The sequence below is a fragment of the Echeneis naucrates genome, chromosome 6, assembly GCF_900963305.1.
Source record: "Echeneis naucrates chromosome 6, fEcheNa1.1, whole genome shotgun sequence".
NCBI lineage: Eukaryota > Metazoa > Chordata > Actinopteri > Carangiformes > Echeneidae > Echeneis > Echeneis naucrates.
Genome location: NC_042516.1, coordinates 3,194,193 through 3,215,776, shown reverse-complemented (window position 1 = coordinate 3,215,776; position 21,584 = coordinate 3,194,193). Strand labels below are relative to the sequence as shown.

General features: G+C 43.8%; 3 protein-coding genes across 7 annotated transcripts in view; 1 reads left to right on the top strand and 2 right to left on the bottom strand.

Annotated features, from left to right (window-relative positions):
• Positions 1-1,763, bottom strand: part of dyrk1b (dual-specificity tyrosine-(Y)-phosphorylation regulated kinase 1B) — a 37,999-nt gene extending 36,236 nt beyond the window's left edge. Inside the window, exon 1 of the mRNA XM_029503666.1 lies at positions 1,037-1,763. The gene's annotated coding sequence lies outside the window, so the exon portion shown is untranslated. The remainder of the gene's footprint in view (positions 1-1,036) is intronic.
• Positions 1,764-2,199: 436 nt separating this feature from the next.
• On the bottom strand, positions 2,200-9,782 carry fbl (fibrillarin). Its single transcript, XM_029503667.1, has 9 exons — positions 9,667-9,782; positions 7,091-7,186; positions 6,851-6,994; positions 6,560-6,654; positions 6,186-6,356; positions 5,613-5,745; positions 5,396-5,508; positions 4,536-4,681; positions 2,200-3,337 (listed from the first exon to the last, which is right to left on the bottom strand). The coding sequence occupies exons 1-9, from the start codon at positions 9,674-9,676 to the stop codon at positions 3,313-3,315; spliced, it is 933 nt and encodes a 310-aa protein (XP_029359527.1). The 5' UTR covers positions 9,677-9,782; the 3' UTR covers positions 2,200-3,312.
• Positions 9,783-10,434: 652 nt separating this feature from the next.
• sacm1lb (SAC1 like phosphatidylinositide phosphatase b) lies at positions 10,435-21,342 on the top strand. 5 transcript variants are annotated; one of them, XM_029505098.1, is made up of 21 exons: positions 10,435-10,490; positions 10,881-10,978; positions 11,098-11,104; positions 11,722-11,789; positions 11,913-12,040; positions 12,702-12,851; positions 13,030-13,089; positions 13,859-13,892; positions 14,268-14,369; positions 15,656-15,741; positions 16,060-16,146; positions 16,229-16,297; positions 17,087-17,166; positions 17,248-17,346; positions 17,429-17,567; positions 18,070-18,139; positions 18,226-18,298; positions 18,653-18,746; positions 19,152-19,244; positions 19,329-19,386; positions 19,487-21,342. In XM_029505098.1, exons 1-21 carry the CDS (start codon positions 10,462-10,464, stop codon positions 19,621-19,623), a joined length of 1,761 nt encoding a protein of 586 aa, XP_029360958.1. In that variant the 5' UTR covers positions 10,435-10,461; the 3' UTR covers positions 19,624-21,342. The 5 variants fall into 5 exon arrangements, with proteins under 5 accessions (XP_029360958.1, XP_029360956.1, XP_029360960.1 ...); XM_029505100.1 differs by lacking the exon at positions 11,098-11,104 and adding an exon at positions 11,241-11,535 and having other exon boundaries at positions 10,451-10,490; positions 11,715-11,789; XM_029505096.1 differs by lacking the exon at positions 11,098-11,104 and having other exon boundaries at positions 11,715-11,789.
• Positions 21,343-21,584: the final 242 nt, after the last annotated feature.

Below are 21,584 nucleotides of genomic sequence, written 5' to 3'. Positions count from 1 at the left end.
TTTGAATCGGCAACAATTTCAGACCACAACATTTTCTGTTGAGCAATGACGGAAAGAAGCATAGACAGAGACACACAAACCAAGAGGAGATGTCAAGTCATGATTCCCCCAGCTGTGCATTTGCAGCGGTCTACTCATGGCCCCTGTTCCCTGACTGGGAGCAGACATCTCCCGGCCACTGAGAGCCAGTGTCCCTCTACTCCAGGGCAGGGTAGGGGCTGGGGCTGATGCAGTAGCTAGGCTAGTGGCTAGCGTTAGCTGCCATAGCAGATGAAACGCTGCAGATCTACAGAGGACAGTCGGGGGTTGCGGGTTGCTGTGACACCCAAAGTCATCGCCATCCACATGCGACCCCAGGATGCATCCGCCTATCCTGGAAGATATCGCCCCGTCTCCATCATGTAGCCACACAGCCATTCATCTGCCCTCTCCCTCCGCCGGCATCCTCTCCCTGTCAATTGGTGTCGTGCGATAACTTGAGGCAAGTTGCGATGCCACTGCTACTGAAACTTGCCTAGATACACGCACACTGATCGCATCAATCATTAGCCTATTTAAGACCAACCCAGCCCTTGGTACCCCGACATATGGTTAGCCGTTAGTAACGACTCGGTCACAATGTAAACTAGAAGGGCAGGGGACTGATAACTACACACTTGGAGGACATTGTATGCTACTAAAAAGGGGTAACATGTAGTCCATGATCATAATGCACGCCCCAGCTGCTGTAGACACGCCAACCAAGCCTTGATTGTTCGGCATGATCTATTGTCCAACATCGGCGTTAACCCACCTGTTTAATCGCAGCCTGCCTCCTGCCCCATTAGCCACCTGAGCGGCAGAGGAATGGGGACACGAGGCCGGGTGACAGGGGCGAAGAACGTGGGGAAGGGGTAACATTATGCTACCCAGCACTATTTCCATTCATTGACTGTCAAACCCCTTGCACACGCTCAAGCATGCATAAACGACGAGAAGCAAACATCAGAAAATTCATCCATGAATGAAAGGACAACGCCGACCAGTTATGTCTTACCTCAGGTGGTGTGTCGAACCAAGTTCCGCGTAGCAGCCATGTTCGGAACCCCTATCTCCCTCTGTCCGCACGAACCGAGCCCCCTCCCCCGGGTCAGTCGTCCTTCCTCCACAGCAGAAATCCAAATATAATGATGCAGAATCGTGCAGCCGATAAAAGAATCCCGGTGAGATTAGTTTCCAGTAAAATTGCGTTAGTCTCCGGAGCTCAGAGAGTGGGCTGAGATGGGAACTGATCACCGGCGCGGCGCAGCACAGCTAGCCGTGCCTAAGGGGAGGTGGGCAGCTCACCGCTTCAACCACGGACACCTCAAACTCAGTCCTCTTTCTCCTCGGAAAACTTAATTCACTTGTTCCAGCCTCTGAGCCTGCGACAGTGGCTCACAGTACAGTGTGGGTCGAATGATTTTACAAGCCCGTTAGCTTTTTTAAAATTAATATAAAGGCAAGGAGCTAACATTAGCCAGCTAGCTTTTAGCTAGCATGCTAGCTGTCTAATAAAACTCTGCCATTGGAATTTGGAAGAAGACAGTCCGCACACTGCAGGCTGCTTGGCGGGCCACGGCCAGCCGATGGACTGATGGACAATACAAGCAGCCACTATGAAGAAACTACACGTATTTTAGCACACACTGCTAGCTCTGTGCCGGCCAGCCCCTCTGTGATGTTAATATCGGTCAAAGGAGAGAGGGGCTGCATTGTGAGCGCACTCCCGACACCAGGCAAGTACGGCCCAGCGCGCTCCAGAGAAATTTCCCACAAAATGGCTGCCAAAACAAATCCTCCGCGAACAGTTATAGTAACTTCCCGAAGTTGGTTCTCAAAAGACAAGCCTTTCAGGTATTAAACGGACCATCCGACTACACAGTCGGTGTGTTTGTGCAGAGGCCCCGGAGGAGATTTATTTTGGCGAGACCTGACAGTTAAGGACAGAGGATGTGGGCTGCTCGGCCCCGCATATATTTAACTACCTGCTTCCACAGAGTAGAGACTGCAGCTGCCGGCTCTAAAGATCTAAATGGGTATGTACCAGTGTGGGGCAGGAAGACATATGTCCCGGACTGATACCACCACCTGACACCAGGATATGCAAGGGCGTTAAAATCAGTGTTAAAGCACTATGTTGGTGGTTATGCGAGGTTTAACTGCGCCAGATTATCAAACGAAAACAATAAACATTTTATTAAAATAAAGTTACCAATCATATCAAAAACGGTTCAAGAATAATTTGTTGTAAAATATCTACAACTGTTTTGCTTCATACTCAGTCCACACAAAAGGTAACGGATATCAAATTACAAGTCTAATGAAAAGTCACTTTCTATATTTGTACATACACAGGCACACAAGGGTCAGTTTACCTCTTCTCATCACAGATCAGCATTAATGAGTCAAAGTGGATAGTGTGATGATGTCTTGCATGAGGACACAACATATTAAAGAAAGTATATTTTACTGTACAGAGTTCAAGACATAAGTTTAGACATAACTCTCAGGGGAAAAGAAAAAAAAAGAAACTACCCATGGGTATAGGTTATGTGAATGAAAGGTATGTTAACTGGCGGCTGAAGCACCCAGAGGGGAACAGGGGCCAGAAGACAAAAAAAAAAAAACAAAAAAAAAAAAACACCCAAAACATTTCATAAAAAAAAAAATAAAAGCAATTCAGACAATAAGAAAAGGAGCAGAAGCAAAAGAAATTAAACAAAACAGAAAATCCTCTCTGGAGTCATGTAATTGGTTAAACATGCCTAACTACACAGACACTTTTCTGATGTACTGTTATAATGAAGTTTTCCTCATTTGAAAGCAACAAACTCACAGGCCAGTGGGTGGTGAAAAAGAAATCACTGATTACCCATCGGGGGTGAGAGCACACTACACAAGACAGGGTGTTCACAGTTGACCACAGTCAAGTAACAATACAGTGTTCCTGTATAACAGAGAGAAACAGACCTGATAAACATGAAATAAGGCCAGTGCACCAAGCACTTGTGGTGAACCTCTATATATAAACTCATGCTAGAATGAAGGAGTCTAATTTGGGGAGACCTGTAGCACAAACAGGCCCAGCAGCTTCATCCTTCTTGGTAAAAGACAGACCATACAGAAGATTGTGGGACTAAAGTTACTGTCAAATGGCAAAAAGGAAGGGGGGAGAGGAAAAAAAAAAAAAAATAATCAGCCAAGCTCTGCCCTGAGTGGCGAGGAGGCCAACAAATGGTACATATGGAGGTGATGGTGGAAAACAGGAATCTGCTTCATCTGTGCCACTCCTCATTTCTTCTGTTTAGGTGGAGGTCTGAGGAAAGAACACAGAGTTAGTGCACAGACTACTTTAGAACAAGCAGGACTACAGTGGTTTGGGAGGTTCCAGGTCCATGAGCCAACTTGTCACCATAACTCAACTCTGGAAAGATTAGTACGCAGGTGACACCGCTAAACCTCATAGTCCTAGTCATGGAGCTCTGGAGCAGGACCATCATCAGCTGGGCCTGTGCTTTGTTCACCATGTTGCATATCTCACTACCTCTTGACTTAGTCTGTCACTGTGCTCATCATCTGGAATCGACATAGCTCAAACCTGCTACACTCTACAAAACTGCATGGCAAAAAACGAACAAATTTAAAAGGGAAACAGTGACAGTTGGTCACTTCTATAAGGATAGCGAAGCAGACAGGATTTATTTAACTGCTCTCATGTCAGGTTTATTTAGAATAATGCAATTGCCTTCCCACCCCACTGATAAATCACGGCCGAAGCTGTAATACAGATAAATTATGTTAAAGTCTGACCTTATATCTTCTTCTCTACATCTGTGTTGTTCTATATTTATAGACCATTGAAGCACAGTGTGTAGTTGGTTGTCATCTTGAATGAGCTGTTAAGACAGTTAATGCAGACTCGATTCAAAGAGGCATCAAAATCTAACTAAGCTGCATGAAATTATTCACAAGTGTATGTGATCGGAGGAGATGCAACAGCTCAGGTTGTCTGAACTACATACAATCGTCAGTGAGCCACTGAACTATCGGCCATACATGGTATACTACACAGTTGTACTTCCTCAGTCCAGCAGATGGCGCTGTTTGACCCAGATGATGCAGGTGCTGGCAGAGCAGCCATATTCAGCTCCAGCTGTGATTTGCTGCTCTGATCAGCCTTAGCTTCAAGAGGTACAACTCCCTGCAACGTGTCATGTTTGACACAAGGACCAGCCGAGCCTGAATAAAAAGGGAATGAGATACCAACGAAGATTTTCTACATGGCTGAAGTTGTCAGCTGTTTGAATGCTGCTGACAAGTCCTAGCTCCAGCACCAACTTAGTTAAAGTTATTATTTAATAAGGTCAATACCCAAGAGTCATTAGAACTCAGCATGGAACATGACAATATTCTCTTGGGACACAGAAGGGGTCAGGACAAAAACTTTTAGTGAAATTGTAGGTGAGACAAAAAAAATTTGTGTTTTTTAGCTTATCAATGTGAAGCTGATGTACCTGTAGATGCCCACCACCACAGCATGGTCCCTCTCGTAGGGCTCCAGTGTGAGCTGCTCTTGTGGCTTCATGTTCTCAGCACTCATCTTCTTCACCTCTGAGGCAAACACTGCTTCAGGAGCTGCTGTTGAATCAATACAGTTTGCCTGGGGAAAAGACAGAATGTGGGGAGTCAGGTAGAGTGGTGCATGTGTGTGGTGGATCCTGTTTGACCATCAGCCTCAACTCTCACCAGCCCCACACAGATGAGGGAGAGCGGGGTTAGCATGTTCACTTCATGCACTTTGGCTGTGTGGAGGCAATTCTGTCCCAGGTTTTGTAACTTCTCACTATCTTAAGCCCTTTTTCAATGGTCAAACCCACTAAGAGACCCTAACATAGGCTTTTTGTCAACAAGAAAGTGTTTAGTCAGAATTCTGATCTTGATCTAATAAATCTGCAGTAGACCTACTTATGGTCTATGATCAGCATTTATGTTAACACCCAAGTGAAGTTATTTTCCTTGTGTTGAACTTCATTCTCAAAATCTCACTCACTAACAGTCTGTAGCTGCACACTCACTACTTTTACATGGTGCTTCATTTGTTTTCCGTGATGGAGCACTTTTGCTTCGAGATGGAAAAAGGAGAACATATTAATGCTGGAAAGATAACAAGGTCTAAACTTTGCTCATTATAAATACTGAAGATGATAGAAATTTGTGCTATATCCTTTTGTTTCCACCACCTAGCAGCTGATTGCTGTTACTTTGATTACTTTCCCAGGCCAGTGACCTGGTCTGAAAAAATTGTTACATTTTGTTCAAAATGCACCTTTACATTCTGCGCCGCTTGTGTCAGTTCAAGTACACATCACTGTACCTTGATAGAGATCACAAAGTGTCCTCCGTTCTTCAGGAAGTTGTGAGCATTCAAAGCAACAATCCTCGTCTGGTCAGGCTGAGCTACATCAGCAAAAATCACATCCACCATGCCTGTAGAGAGAGGGGGCAAGAATGTGAATGAGCAGTCGCAGACTGCATGTCAAGGTTCAGGACACCTCCAGAGAGTCCTCCATACTCTGGTCAGGTTTACCTACCGACCAACATGCGGTATTTGTGTGGGTGGCGAGCATCCTCGATGATGGGAATGATGTTGGTGCGTTTCTTTGCTACATTGAGAAGGTCACGACCTGATCGATGGGAGAACTCCACAGCATAGACAAGTCCGTCCTGTCACACAACGGACACAATTCTCACTTTAAACAAGCACACAAGAGTGTTTGCGCGTGCATCTGAGGAATAACAAAGTCATAATTCAATTGATGTTCCATTAGTATCAAGTTTAACTTGTCTACATGAACCAGTTGTTTAACCAGCAACTGTTTCTTGTACCACCTGTGTTTTGGTCACAGGTTCATGCTAGGATCATAGACATCCTACTTGTACTGGTCTCATTGTAAATGGTGTCACTACATAGTAGTCCTGCTAGGACAGAATTATTTGATAAAACTGAATTTCTGCAGCAAAGATTTCTTAAACTAAATATCTGTATGATATCTTTCTTTTAATCAAAAATTTAATCTCTCTAATGTTTAAAAGCCTCCATCTACAGTAAATAACCACACAGTAACATGAGGCCACAGCCTGAGCAAAAATCAGCTCATACTCACCGGTCCAACTATGTCAGAGACATGGGACACTGTGGTCCCTGACGCAGCTCCTAGATACATGACCTTTGCTCCAGGCTTGATATGGATCTGGTCTATTCCTCCCAAAATGGCTGCTGCCAGCTTGGAACGGAATGGATTCCAGGCTCTGTACTCAATCTTAGTCTCTCCTTCCTGACAAAGAAATGAAGAAGTAAATCTGACAGTGATACAAGAGACCACAGCTGTTGTTCACACAGGTCCAAGACTTCAAAGACCTCAGGACTGATGAAGATGGGCTGTTGTGAGGAATAATATACTGATCATGGAAATTAAGGTTTCCAATGCATAACAGGCATGTAGGTGCTGCCTTCAGTGATCACTGTGAAACATCTCACCTCTACGCTCATCCTCTTTTCTCCGTACACAGACTCTCCAACCACCATGTTCTTGGTCACCAGAGCGTCCTCCTTCCCTCTGCAGATAAAAACACCTGAGGATACACAACAGTAACATTACAGTACCAACAGCTTGTCTACAGGTGGATATGAACAGACATCCTACATGGTTTAATAAAGACAGCTGACCTTCAAAAAACACCTCAACTGTAGTCCAGGATTCCCTCCCAGGATTCCCTCCCAGCATCCTCACTTATAACCAATACTACAGGAAATGAAACAAATACAAACCTTCATGTCTGTGTGGCTCAACCAAAACCTTCTTCCCTGCTCCAAAGCCTCCTCTGCCGGCACCCCTCCCTCCTCTCCCTCTTGGTCCACCTCTTCCACCCCCTCTGCCTCGGAATCCTCCATCTGGGGACTTGAATCCGCCACCTGAAAGAGACATGTTTGAATGGAATTCATCTGTGTTCCAATGAAGCTGAATAACTACAGTAATTTGGAAACGTAGATCAGTCAAATCAAACCCACCTCTTCCTCCTCTGAATCCTCCTCGTCCTCGGTCTCCAAACCCTCCTCTACCACCACGTCCACCACGTCCTCCTCGATCTCCACGAGGACTGAACCCTGAAAAACAATCAGGAATAATATACTTGGGCCAATTAATGTTCACCAAGATGCTACAGATGTGAGGAGAAGCCTACACATGTAGCAAGAGCAACAACTATTCAGAACTCTACACTGGGTCCAGCTGGTGTGGTGACAACCTGCACAAAGAGACCTCTCTGTACATTGTAGGGCCCAGCACAGGCCCTACAATGTACAGGTGGAGGAAACTCAACTTGAGTTCTTGGTACTTTGGTTGAATTTGGGTCTTGGCGTTTGAGCTGAGAATAGATGTCTGACCAAATCTATTTCTGGACCAATGACATTTCACTGCTGCTTGTAAAACAAGAACAGATACAGTGATTGGCGTAGTATGCAGCAATGTCACAATGCATGTAAATAAACTACTTGACATGATTTAAACCACTTTGGATAAGTATTAAAGAAAATGAGCAGCATCAGTAAGCCAGTGTAAACTGATACAACTGAATCAATCTGTAGAACTGACAGTATTTGTTGACACCTGCTCCACACTATCAAGCAGTTCTCCTGCCCCACCTAAAGGCAGCAGGATACATGATGAATCTGCAGCCTCTCATTGGCTGAGAATTGCACCACGATGTAGTGACACTGCAGAGTGACAACATCCACCTCTACACACAGCAGGCTTCTCCATCATTCCTGCAGTTCTTTAGGCCATCTGGGCTCTTCAGTGTGTGCCACTGCCTCTTTTATGTCTTTACTTTATTCTTAAAATATATTAACGATTATGCAAAATGATTAGGTCATCTCAAATGATCAGATGAGGCAATTATGTAATAATTGAGAGAGAGATCTCTCTCTCTCTATATATCTATATCTATCTATCTATCTATATCTATATATATATATATATATCTATATATATATAGATATATAGATATATATATATCTATATATCTATATATATATATATATCTATATATCTATATATCTATATATCTATATATCTATATATCTATATATATATATCTATATATCTATATATCTATATCTATATATCTATATATATATATATCTATATATCTATATATATATATATATATATATATATATATATATATATATATATATATCTCTAATGAACTAAAACACTGCTGTCTGTTTCTGGCTCCTGTACCAGGATGAGAGTCCTAATACTGTTGAGGAGAGACTTGAAACGCAGGTGCTTGATCATTGACTGAGAGCTATTAATAAATGAAATTAATTTGATGAAAATACCTGGCTGCACTTAATGCACTGCAGTAAACCACGATTATTTGCTTGAAGAATCATGTTGGATTTTTTTAGGCTCATGCAAACTAAAATGACTTCTTTCCACATCCAAACTCCAGCAGATTCTCCCCATCCCTTCTTTAATTGACGCCCTGCTTAATTTCTACATCCTGTAGCACCGCCTGCTGTTACAGGCTGGGAAAACAGCAGGTAGACCAAAATGGACCTGCCGACACAAACACGTACCCACAGCGCTGCTGCTGGTCAGGAGAGGCTTTCACCGTGACAGAGGAGGCAGCAGACTTGAGCACAGCTGTGTCCGTTAAACCACACACAGCTTCTGTTCGCCTCCAGGAGACAACATGGCGCTATCGCCGACACGAGCTGCTAACACAGCCCTGCATAGACGAGAGAAACTCAATTGGAGGCATCAACCACTGGGATGACCCAATCCCACATGACCTCGAGAGGCGTAGAAGGGAAGCAGGCCTAAAACCAGTACGAAGTCCCCAGGATCCAAAATCAGTACTCCTGGAAAAACCTCAGTCCGAGAACTCACACTAAGCATGGGCCCTTAATTCATCAGTGGGTGTGAAAAGGCTCTGCGACCAGCATTAAGGACCATAGTTTTGCCCAGTCTCACTGCATACATAAACTAGCCCTGAACGTCAGATAAACACGGCTCGAAGCACGAACTCGAAACCCATAAACGCTATTTAATATGGACCTGAGTCCCGTAAACACAGCCATCGTTAGCTCAGTTCCTGGTTAGCATTAGCATGAGCCACGAGTAGCTTCGGTGCTCGTGCCTCGTGGTGCCATCATTCGGCCTCAAACACCAAACCATCCCGGTATGGCACTGCACCGACGTTTAAACAAAACAATGAGATCCGGATCAGCGGGGCAGACCAGAACGGCTGTGTGGTGCTGAATGAGGCTCAACACGTGTGTACAGCGTGTCGATGGTGTCATTTATCGGTCGGGCCCGCCTGTTCCCTCAGGTGAAACACTAACTCGTCAATAATCACACTTTGATGCTGTCGTCTGTGTCTCAGATATAACCGAGAAAAGCCCACACACTCGGTCATCAATTCTCTCGCAGAAAATGCTTTTCAGATTGGCTGAGGGTCCCCGAGATTCATGGCGCAGTAGGCCGGATGCATTCTCTAACTTCACTCTCATGGAGGGCAACCTCCCGGACTCACCTACTAAGGTCACCCATTACGGTGCGAACTGGTCTACTGTACCTGGCCTCATGATATCAGATGTAAAGCGTTGTATCTACGCTGTCCGTGGAAGTCTTATCTGTCCTGGATCCGGACTCTCTCTGAACATACCAAATATGACCACACGTGCAACTCGTACTTGTCTTCTTCTACGGCCACGTTAACAGACTCAACAGTGACCCCAACAGGTTGGTGAAAGGAGAAGCTCACACACTGGGGCTCGAGAGAGAAAAAAAGAAACAAGTATTAACAATTCCTGATGGAGCTATTTTCATATTTCAAAAACTCAGCATGATGGGATCACCAGACCCCAGCCCTGTCTGCTCAGATGATGTTCCAACAGAGACTGTTCCACTGCCACACCTGACAGCAGGGTGTTTCGCCTGATTCGAAGTGGGGTTTCTTTTAAGAGCTAAGTGCAGTCTGTTTGCATCACGGTGGCCTATAGTAAAATGATAAATGGCACACCCCATTATGTAGAACATGTAGAAAAACTGCAGACCAACTTCTGAAAACTCATTTGTGTCAATAAAACAATACAGTTGTGCGTGCGTGGGGGAAAGTCAAATTAATGTTTGTCCTTGGTAAATGTGCTGAGTGCTGATTTGACAGAACTTCTGATATGTACCTGCTAAAGTGGACAGATTAACTGTATTTGTGATGTCATGCAATGAATTTGAGTGCTGTTGATGTGTGCCTCCAGCGTGCAGGCAGCGCCATCCTGTGTCGGCCTGCCTGCATCTCACCTTTCCGTTACTCGAGACGGAAGTAGCCGGTGTGTCTGTGACACGTCACTGAGGTCAGACGGGAGGAAAGATGGCGAGCGCCTATGAGAGCTTCAACTTGTAAGTGCTGATGAACAGTATGTCAAGTGTCCCGGCTCACTGTTAGTTTCCTCTATGAAAGAGGCGGGTCCGGCTGTACCTCATTCTGACGGGACTCACGGTAGACCAGCTTTCCGTGTCCACGGTCTCTGTTCGGCGCTGCCTCCGTGTCACTGATATCTGGGCTAGATCGGATCCCAGACCAAATGGTCCACCCGGATCTGACAGTATGGGCTCAGTAACATGGCCCCTGAGGCAGCAGCTACAGATTTTAGGGTTAGGGTTAGCTTATAGCTCTTTTGTTTACTGAAGTAGATCTTTGCTGCCCTGTGGACTACAGCTGGGGGAGGGGCTACACACTGCAATTTAGTCTGCTAGTTCCTGGTCTTAACTCAGCTCCTGTCTCTCCAGGCGGACCACACCAGAGAAGTTTTACATTGAGGCCTGCGATGATGGCTCCGTGGATGTCCTGGCTATCGACAGAGTGTCAACTGAGATGACTCTGACTGGTAAGACTGGATTGGAGAGCTACACACATTTCAGACAGTCAGGCCCTTTACTTTACTGTGCTGTAGATTTAAACAAAAAGTCGACATTTGACATATCAGTCACTCAATGATCCACATAGACAAAGTGTGGTGAACTGAACTGACCGGACAGAGATTATATGTGTCTCAGCTCCCACAGTTCCCAGGCAGGTCATGTCATGTCATGTCATCAAGTCCAGTGGATTCTTTAGACATCTGTGTTCACAATCTCTGCACCACCAAGGTCCTGCCCATCACCTTGATCATCCCTACAGTCAAGCATGGGAGCAGGAGGACCAGTCAGAACTGAGGGAAGGATAAATGCAGACATATAACTGAGGTCTTAAAGGAAACCTGATCTGGAGTTCAGGGATGTGAGACTGGAACAACAGGTCACTGTTCAACACCACAGTGAGATAAACTGACCAAAGTATTTTAGAACTTGTAGAGATTGGAGAAGGCCGAAGTTGGGACTGCTGCTGACCAGGGTCCCACGGAGTCAGTGATGTCACCCTGAGTCTCCTGTCTGGCCACATTAAGTATGAACTGTCATTTGGGTATTTTATTTCAGTGTGTCATAGGCATAAAACATCCATTTCAAACAAAATAAAGGGAAAATTTAAAAGAGCATAATAAATTGTCAGGAGTTATGAGGAGTAAGAAATCAGTTAGTTGTTTTACTGTTTAAGTCAGTAAGAGAACATTGTTGTGTCTTCAGTGAGGAGGGACGTCCCTGCAACAGCTGAGACCAGGCCAATATGTGGACTCATGGGGACCGTACGTCTGGTGGCAGGTGAGTTAAGAATGTTGTGCAGGACGTGCACAGGGCAATATGACAGCCATCAGCTGTCAGAGAGCTGAGCTTACAAGTGTTTGTTGTGCTCTGTTGTACTTCTCATTACCACCTGTGTACCAGGGATGTACCTGGTCATCATCACAAAGAAGCAGAAGGTGGGAGATCTGCTGGGCCATGCTGTGTGGAAGGCTCTGGACTTTGATGTCCTCTCCTATAAGAAGACAATACTTCACCTGACAGACAACCAGGTAAGCTGTTAATGAGCTGGTGGTCCTCAAGGTCTGGATGATAAAGCATCTGAACAACCACTCAAAAGTCTCTCAGACTTCTCCACAGGCAGTTGGGCATGATAATGCTATCGTTTGTCTTAAACTGACATGCATTGTCTTCCCTGTGATTTGAACCCTGGTTACTATAAAAAAAAAAACATGTCTATGTAATGAAGGGTTCAGAGCTCATCTTTCACCATTAGTAGGTCTATCTGCCCCGACTGGACATTTTCATCATCACTTGCGTGAAAACATCAATTTGAACCAGAGCTGGGTGATATGGCCTGTAAATAATAACATAAGACCTGATATGTTTTGGGAAATGTCCTCTAAACTTGTTCACACTTGTACAATGATCATAGTCTGTCTTCATTAAAACCTGTGTTGGTTATAGACATGATTCTTGATTTACCAATGAGTGAATCCATACCAATTTAAAGGAAACAAAAACAGCTCGAACCATTGAAAAACCTTATCAAGAAGAGTCAGTGGGAATTACATTAAACAAAAACCTGTTACACTTTCTGACTATATGTAGTGTTCTGGCAAGAGTTTGTTGTTCCTGGCATGAAGACACACACTCTCTACAGTTAGTGTTTGGGTCTGTGTCCTCTTATGGTGGAGATATCTGTTGTTTCAGATGCAAGATAACAAGTCATTCCTGACGATGATCAACAGTGTGTTGCACACAGATGGCTTCTACTTTGCCACAGACTATGACCTCACACACACTCTACAGCGCCTGGCCAACACCAGCCCTGAGTTTCAGGAGATGAGTCTTCTGGAGAGGGTTAGCAATACCTGATATATTTCCTATACCTTTTATGTACATCATTAATCTTCATATGCACCTTAAAATATATACTGTGTATACAAAATACATATACATACATATCTGAATTAAATGCTGCTCTAGATCTCCACATGGTTGGCTCTGTATTAACATATGCTGACTGTCTGTGTTGCAGGTGGATCAGCGCTTTGTCTGGAATGGTCACCTGTTGAGAGAGTTCATGGCTCAGCCAGAGGTGAGACAAAAATAATGTTCTCTGTCATTTTGCAACTCAAGAGTCCTGGTCCCAAATGCTGGTCTGAGGGACAAACTGTCTGGAGGCTAAGCTGTCTTCAGCACTGACAGGATGTCCAACTGACTGCTTGTCTTCAAACAGCAGCCTGTAGTAACAGTTACAAGCTAACTTCATGAGCTCACTGCTTTAACTGAACCAGAGAAGAACCAGAACAGACATATTATAGTCACTGTTAATGGTCTCACATCTCAGCAGAGGACTTTGAAAACCTCACCAGCCTTTATCAGTGCTTTACCTCAATGTTTGCTCCTGAAAGCTGTTCAAAAATCTTATCTGCACAACAGGTTGTAAAAAGTGCTGTGATTGGCTGGATATGTGGAGGTGTGAAAGTGGGCACAGTTTGTCATCACAACTTCAGCCAAGTAGAAAACCATGAATAATTTCTGGTGGGACACTTTATCTGCAGTTACACCCATTACAGTAGCAACCTGACAGCATTGGGAGGGAATATCTGCCACAACCTGAAGTTTTAGAGATTTTTAGTTATTACCTGGTTTGCCAGTAGTTAGTCACCTATCACCTCTGCATGGTTTCATGGTACTACTCAGACCCTGTAAATGCTGTCTTGAGGCAGCCCCTGCTTTTACTGGAGTAGAGAGTCATCATAGGCTATTCTAGAGAAGAGCTGGTACCAGGAACCATGTTCAAAATTAACTATGTTCATATTGACAACAACCAGCTGACATTTAATTCTGCTCTGATCTTTCAGTTACACAAGTTTGTGTATCCTGTTGTCCACGGCTGTATCCTTTCCTCCTGATGAGTAAATGAGTGTGTCACTTCTCACCTGTACTTAGAGGGTAGCCATAGTCAAGGTGTGTCCAGTTTATCTGAGTCTTTGTGGTTTTATTTACATTTATGATCTAAAACCTTTTTATACTCATACGGCAAGATGTGTTCATTGAAGAGTGTGTCCTTGAACAGGTGAGATAAGCTGACAACCAGATATAGAAAAACAGCAGTACGGTAGTCTGCTGGGACTTGAAGGCGTGATAGTATTAGGGAGATGACCGAACCAACAACAGATATTAAGGTCTTTTTCTTGACATTATGACATTAAATGTGACTCTTGGCAGCCCCATGTGTCTGTTTGTTCGATTAACTCGCATGCCAACCAGTCATCACCATGAAGTCAAGCTGCATCAATGGCAAGATTTTTGAGTGGAGTATAATCTCCAGGAGGAGCTGTTTCAGAGCTGGCGTCCGCTACTATGTTCGAGGTAATGGCAAGATCCACATGTAACATATCTGCTGAGGATGCTTCACTTCATCCAGATGGAGATTATGAGACAAACACATGAAAGCACACTTACAGCCTCTACTGTAATATAATTGTGATTGGCAAAGATTTTGGTGCTTGTTTTTTTTTTAAGTCTATCCCTCCCTAAGAAATTTAAACAGAAGTCACCATATGGGCACCAGAAGTCGCTCATATGGGCACATAGGCCCATGCAGATGCCACAGCCACTGCAGATGCTGTCATCACCATGATGAAGTTCATTACACTAGTCTTTATCAATACATCTTACAGCAGCCCATCAGTTCTGTGCTGACTCCTGGACTAAAACCACCATAGCAATTTTCAGAAGATAGTGCCGACAGGATATACTCAACTTTTCATCATCAGTCTACAAAGTTGGAATGGATGAAAGACTGCAGCTGATCACTGTATTTATTCACACAGTGGCCTTGGTATCACTTACAGATTCTCTACCTGCACAATTTCCATCCTATGACAGGTTGCATTCAAACTATAGATTAAAATGCATTTCCTCACCTCTCTAAAGTTTATCTGCTGGGCCTCAAAAAAGTCAAGAACAGCCCTACTAAAGTCCAGATGCCAAGCTCTGCTGAGTTTATTGTTCCTCTTGTGGATGCTGCTTTTTACTTTGTTCGGCAAACTGTTGTTAACTGAAAGAATTGCTTGTTATGACAGTCTGTGAAAAAATGGCCTGTACAATGTATCAATGAAATGACGAGGAGCATGCTCACTGGTCAAAGATTGGAACATAACCTGTCTATTATTCATACCATTATCTTGGTATTTGGTAAGTGTATGGTATACTGTGCATGGGGGGTGTCAGTCATGGGACTGGGTTAGTTTAATTTAGAATCACCAATGTTCATGTTTTTCATGTTCATACCCGGGAACTGTCCAGACTGCTTCCCTCTCGTATGTGCTACAGAGCTCTGTCCGCCAAAACTACCAGACTTAAAAACAGTTTCTTCCCCCAGGCTGTCTCCCAGATCTCCCCATAACAACCACATATATATTTCCTTTTTATTTTTTATCTTTTGTTTCTGCCTTTCCCTTTTCCAAGTTTGAAACGCCAGAGTCAAATTTTGTAATTTTGTAAATTTTGTATGTTTGCACATACCTGGCAGTAAAACAATTTCTGATTCTGAACTTCCTGTCCTCCAATAACAACTCACCCTGCAGGTCCATTACATGAACCCCCAGTCTCACTGGGACCCTGAATGAACAGGTGTGTATTTGTGTGTGCAGGCATTGATTCTGAGGGCCATGCTGCTAACTATGTAGAGACTGAGCAGATTGTGCAGTTCAACAGTGCCAAAGCCTCGTTTGTTCAGGTGAGTTGAAGCAGCGATGAAGATGGACCATTAGGAAGAACTTAAGCATCATTCATGGCGAGTGTGACGTAACATGAAAGTATAGTCGCATGAATCACTCTTCAACCTTCAAATAATTAGAACTATCGGACTGTCTTTATGCTTGTCTTTACCATAAATCAGTTTACATGATGTGTAACCCCCAGTGCTCTTCACTGTGCTGCAAAGAGTAGTCCACCAGAGTGTCCAGACAGTGACCAGTGGTTGACATGATACTGTAGAGGCAGAGGGGTAGAGTTGCATGTGTTGCAGTGAGTGACACCAGGCTTTTCTTTACAGACAAGAGGCTCCATTCCCTTTTACTGGTCCCAGAGGCCCAATCTGAAGTACAAACCCAAACCTCAGATCAACAAAACAGTCAACCATGTAAGTTTTGCTTCATTGTGGTATTATAAAAACAGAGTCCTGTGTTAGTGTCTGTCTCATGCTGTTTGTCTCTTCTCTCTAGCTGGATGGATTTCAGAGACACTTTGACTCACAGATTATTCTTTATGGAAGACAAGTCATTTTGAACCTGGTGAGACAAAATATTTTATGTTTCAGCTGAATGTTGAATTCACATTTATGACTCAATTTTACTCAGACAATAAAATAAAATCTAAGCTGAAAGATCTGCCTCCTGATTTACTCTTGGAGACTCTTAGAACCACAAGTAAACCTACATCCAGAGAGCAAAGAGTTTTACTGGGACAGTAAGGAACTATGAGCTCTCTGAGATATGAAGGAGTTATTCAGAGCTTTGTATGTTACAAGAGGGATTTTGAATTCTATTCTCAATTTAACTGGGAGCTGATGCAGAGAAGCTAACACTGGAGAAATGTGATCTCTTTTTTCTTGTTCCTGTTAATATTCATGCAGAAGTGTTCTGAATCAACTGAAGGCTTTTCAGATAATTGTTGGGATATCCTGAAAGCTGTGATTTACAGTAGTTCAGTCTAGAGGTCACGAATGGATGCACTAGCTTTTCTGCATCCTTTTGAGACAAAATTTTTCTGACCTTTGCAATATTGCATAGGTGAAATAAGACTGCCCTAGAGATTTGTTTTATATGAGGACAAAGGACAGATCCTGATCAAAAATGACTCCAAGATTCCTAACAGTAGAACTGGAGGCCAAGGTAATGTTGTCCAGGGTGATTAAATTATTAGATAATGCTTCTCTAAGGTGCTAAGTACAATAACATCAGTTTTGTCTGTGTTCAGAAACTTAAGAAAAATTGAAACATAATTGAAACATAAAAAAAAAAAAAACTTTATTTACAGGCGTCATTATTAGATAAAAGCACACTGTTCCTGTTTCTCCACAGATAAACCAAAAGGGCTCAGAGAAGCCTCTGGAGCTGGCATTTGATAAGATGGTGACCAGCCTGGGTAACGGAATGATCAAGTAAGATCACCTCGTCTTAAAGCCTTGTGTGTTCCCTCCACCTCTGATGTGGTTGAGCACATCATAGTTTCTTCTTTGCAGGTACATAGCATTTGACTTCCATAAGGAGTGCAGTCGGATGAGGTGGCACCGCCTGCAGATTCTACTGGACATGGTCGCTGAAATGCAGGATGATTTTGGGTCAGTGTGACACATGAGTACATCAGGCAGATTTAGTCACTATACATCAAAAGTAATAATGTCTCTGTGTTTGTGTGTTCAGGTATTTCCTGGTGGATGCAGATGGGAAGGTCCTGCTCAACCAAGAAGGGACTTTTCGGAGCAACTGCATGGACTGTCTCGATCGGACCAATGTGATCCAGAGTCTGCTGGCCCGGCGGTCTCTGCAGTCACAGCTACTGGTAAGAGCCCTTCACCCACTCTGCTTTAAAGCTCCAGGCTCTACACATGCTCAGTTAGTTTATTAATGAATTGTTTTCAGGCAGAGAAGTTTTTCACTTTTGTACGTGTAAAATTATACTTTGCAAGAGCTGCTGTACAAACACATTGGCGAGCAAAAGCCTGTACAAACAGTCAACCTTTTATTTCTCAATAAGGGACCTTGGTCTGTCCTTTTGTGCACGAAGAAACCAGCCAAAGTGAAGCATTTAGCTGAGGTTGTTAATTTTTTCATCTCGTAGCCCCAAGAAATCCTCATTTCAGTATCAAAGCTCTGCTAATGTTCAGAGAGAGTTTTGCTTTAATATGAGAAGAACAGTAGGAAGAAGCAGCTATTAAACCGTGCTAGGTGTAGAGTTGGAGCTGTGGACACTGACTTAATCAATGAACATGGATGGAAGTGTTACCTCTGCATGAACAGCAAATGAAAATCAGTCAGGGTTAATGTGCTGTATGTTTCTGTAGAAAATGGGTGTCCTGCACAAGGGTCAGCAGATTGAGGACCAGGCAGACTTTGAGAAGGTGTACAAAAATGGTGAGTACCCAGCAACCTCACACAGCTGGATTCAAACAGAGAGCGGTATCTCATCATTGTGTCTGTCTCCCTCTCTGTCCTTGCAGCCTGGGCAGACAATGCTGATGCCTGTGCAAAACAGTATGCTGGGACTGGGGCCTTGAAGACAGACTTCACCAGGTCTGTTTTTAAATAGCTCACATCCAGATCATCACCTTCTAAATGCTATTTACCTGCCTGTAACTCTGTGCTCCAGTAATATTTTAACACATAATTTCTAGATATCTGGCTGCTTGAAGAAGAAATATGATGCTGGCTGGTTCTCATTACATGGAACAAAATCAGAATTTTAGTCTGAGATGACCAGTAAGGTTCATCCTCAGAGGAGCATGAATGTCCTCAGTAAACTGCGTTATGATTTACATAATTAAGTCTTCAGGTGTACATGGAAATGGTACAGAGGTCAGAGGTCACCAAAGTTCAGCTTCATCCACTAAGAGTATGTGGTTTTGATTTGAGCTCTCGATCTTTCAGGACAGGGAAGAGGACTCAATGGGGGCTGCTGATGGATGGCTGGAACTCCATGATCCGATATTACAAAAACAATTTCTCTGATGGCTTCAGACAGGTGAGTCAGGACAGGATAGGTCCCCTCCCTGCAGCAGCCTGATGCTACTTCCTGCTCCAGCTGTGAGCAACCACACTCACTGTAGCTGAGCAGTCATTCGAGGCTGTGGACCTTTAGGGTGTGCTCTTTCCCTGTTGTCACACAACAATGTCCAGGACAGTTTTAACCCAACCCCAGTTACGGTATTGAAGTTTTCATACAGATCATTGCTGTTTCTTCATGACTTTAAAGGCTTGTGTGTGATAAGGATTAAGTTTATTTGCAGACACGCACAAGGCTGAAATATGAAGTGGTATATGATGAGATCAACTAGACCCAGTCCAGAACAGTTTGGTCACTTCTGAGGTTTTTTAATCACAGAGCAGCTGAGAGGGTCTCACTGGTCTCTGGTTTGTTGTAATGCAGGACTCCATTGATCTTTTCCTTGGGAACTATGCTGTAGAGGAAGCTGATTGGGCCACACCTCTGCGAGACCCCAAAGACTGGAAGTTCCTTACAGTAAGAAGACTCCAAGTAAGACACTACTCAGTTGTAATCATTCTGACCTGTTAAATGTCTGTCTGGTCTTCCCTCCTTTTGTAGCTGCCCATCATCATGGTGGTGGCATTCTCCATGTGCATAATCTGCCTACTAATGGCAGGTAAGAAACAAAATGCTGCTTAACACCAGAGCATTTGATAGCGAATGAAACATTTTTGAACCCCTCTACTGACCTGCTTTGACCTCTCCTCCCCTATCAGGTGACACATGGACTGAGACTCTGGCCTATGTCTTGTTCTGGGGGATGGCCAGTGTAGTGACGGGTGGCCTCATCCTCTTTAATGGTCGTGACTTTGTTGATGCACCAAAGCTGGTCCAGAAGGAGAAGCTAGACTGAATGTGTGTGTGTGGAAAGCAGCTTGGACCCAGAGAGCTCACTGCCTCATCCTCCAGCATTTCATCACTTTACCCCCAGCATCAGCATCAGCAGCGTTATCAGCAGGCCTGGAGCCTTTATTGACAGAGGGGGAAAGGATGAGGGTGGTGAGCAGCGGGGCCGGCCTCGTGTACAACTGAGGTGGAAAGAGACGGAGATGGGGGGTGCACGGGCCTGCTGCTGTCCACACTGCAGCAGTCTTTTTGTGGCCAAGATTGAGTCCACTAGTTTTACCGAACACTGAACCTCTGGGGTTTGTTCAACTCAATGTGTGTGGGGACCTAAAGCTTCCTGCTAGTCCTTATATGGATGTCCTGGGATCAGATCAGAGCAGCTGCTGTGATGTCACAGCTCAGCTATACATAACTAACTGTATCTACTGTTCATTTTTTGTCCTTTTTTGCTGTTATAAACATCTGTCCCTTTACTTGCAGTAGCTGCCTCCCAGATGAAATGCAGCTTGTTTGCATGTCAGTCAGGCTCCATGATGACTGTGATCTGTCACACCCTGATCTGACTGACTGATGTCTGTTAAAGGGGAGATTTATTTTTCTTCGTTATGGGCCTCATGTAAGAACCACCGTTTGGTTTGTGAAGGATTCAAGAGGTTTTAGTTTGTTCTGAGGAAACAGATTTACCAGAACAAACGAGTACAGTCGGACTCACATCATTAAGTGTTAATCTGAACCTACATTGAAATCAAATGTATAAAACAAACAGACTTCATGATAAAGCTCTTCACAGCAACTTCTTCACTATTTGGGTTCCAGGTTTTTCTTTTTGGACGTCTGTGACTTCATTTTCGGTTCCCCATTATCCTCATCATTTTCTGGTACACCCAAATATTACATCAAATCACCTCTAGTTTCTGTACACCTCCTCTCTGTTATTTCTGTAGACGACTGACCATTTGATTTTCGTCTAAAGAACAAGAAGGTCAGGAGTCTGAGCTGACCATCATCTTCTTCCTCAGTTCACTTTGACCTTCTTCTTCTCCCCTGTCCTCTTCTTCATCTTCTTCCTTTTGTTCTCCTCCTCCTCCAAGTTTGCTCAGTGTGTTGCTGTCACACCTTCATGGAGAAACCTAAATCTGTCTTAAGACTGAGGGAGGAGCATGTTTAGTCCTCAGGAGGCCAACCTACTGTAGTAAACAACATGTGCTCCTGGACAGAGTTGTTGGTGAGGGCTTTGGCAGATATTAGAGTGGGGCAGAACATACAGCTGCAGAACTGAGCTTCATTTTACTCAGTTGCTTTTATTGCAGGTTGAGGCTTTGCTGTTTGGTCTGGCTTAATCGGAGACTGGAACCATATCATTGTCTTAAACCTGGACCCAGTCTGGTTGGTGATTACTGTCAGGTTTTTATATCTGTGGGTGAAAGACTACAAACATGCATCATACATTTCTCACTGTGCCAGTGCCATATGACTTTATTGCCTCAGTAAATAATATATAATGAAAATCAAGTCTTCAGTTGTTTAAATGAAATGCTCTGACTATTTGTGTTTGTCCTGGAGAAAACAAGCTAGCATCTAACAAGTTGGTGAGTAGTTTTTCTAGATTCTGTAGGTTTACTTGAGACACTGTTTCCTGGGGTTCCTTGAGATCTCTGACTCAGTGTTTTAACAGTGTTATCACTGACTTGTGATCTCTTCCATTAAATCAGCATTGCACATTCAACTGAGGTTGATAATGATGGCTTCAGTTCGACACCTCCACCTGCTGTAGTGCAGAAGCTGCATGAACATTCTTACTGACCTGGACACAAAAGACCAGGATCATTTGTGTGTATCTGAACTGGACCTTGCCTCCCAGTCAGTGTTATGTAAAGCCACGGTTTGTATGAATGTATGAATGTATGAAATGAGTTGTATCAGCTGACCTCAGTGAACAGCTTTAAAGCCATGTGTCCTGCTGTGTAT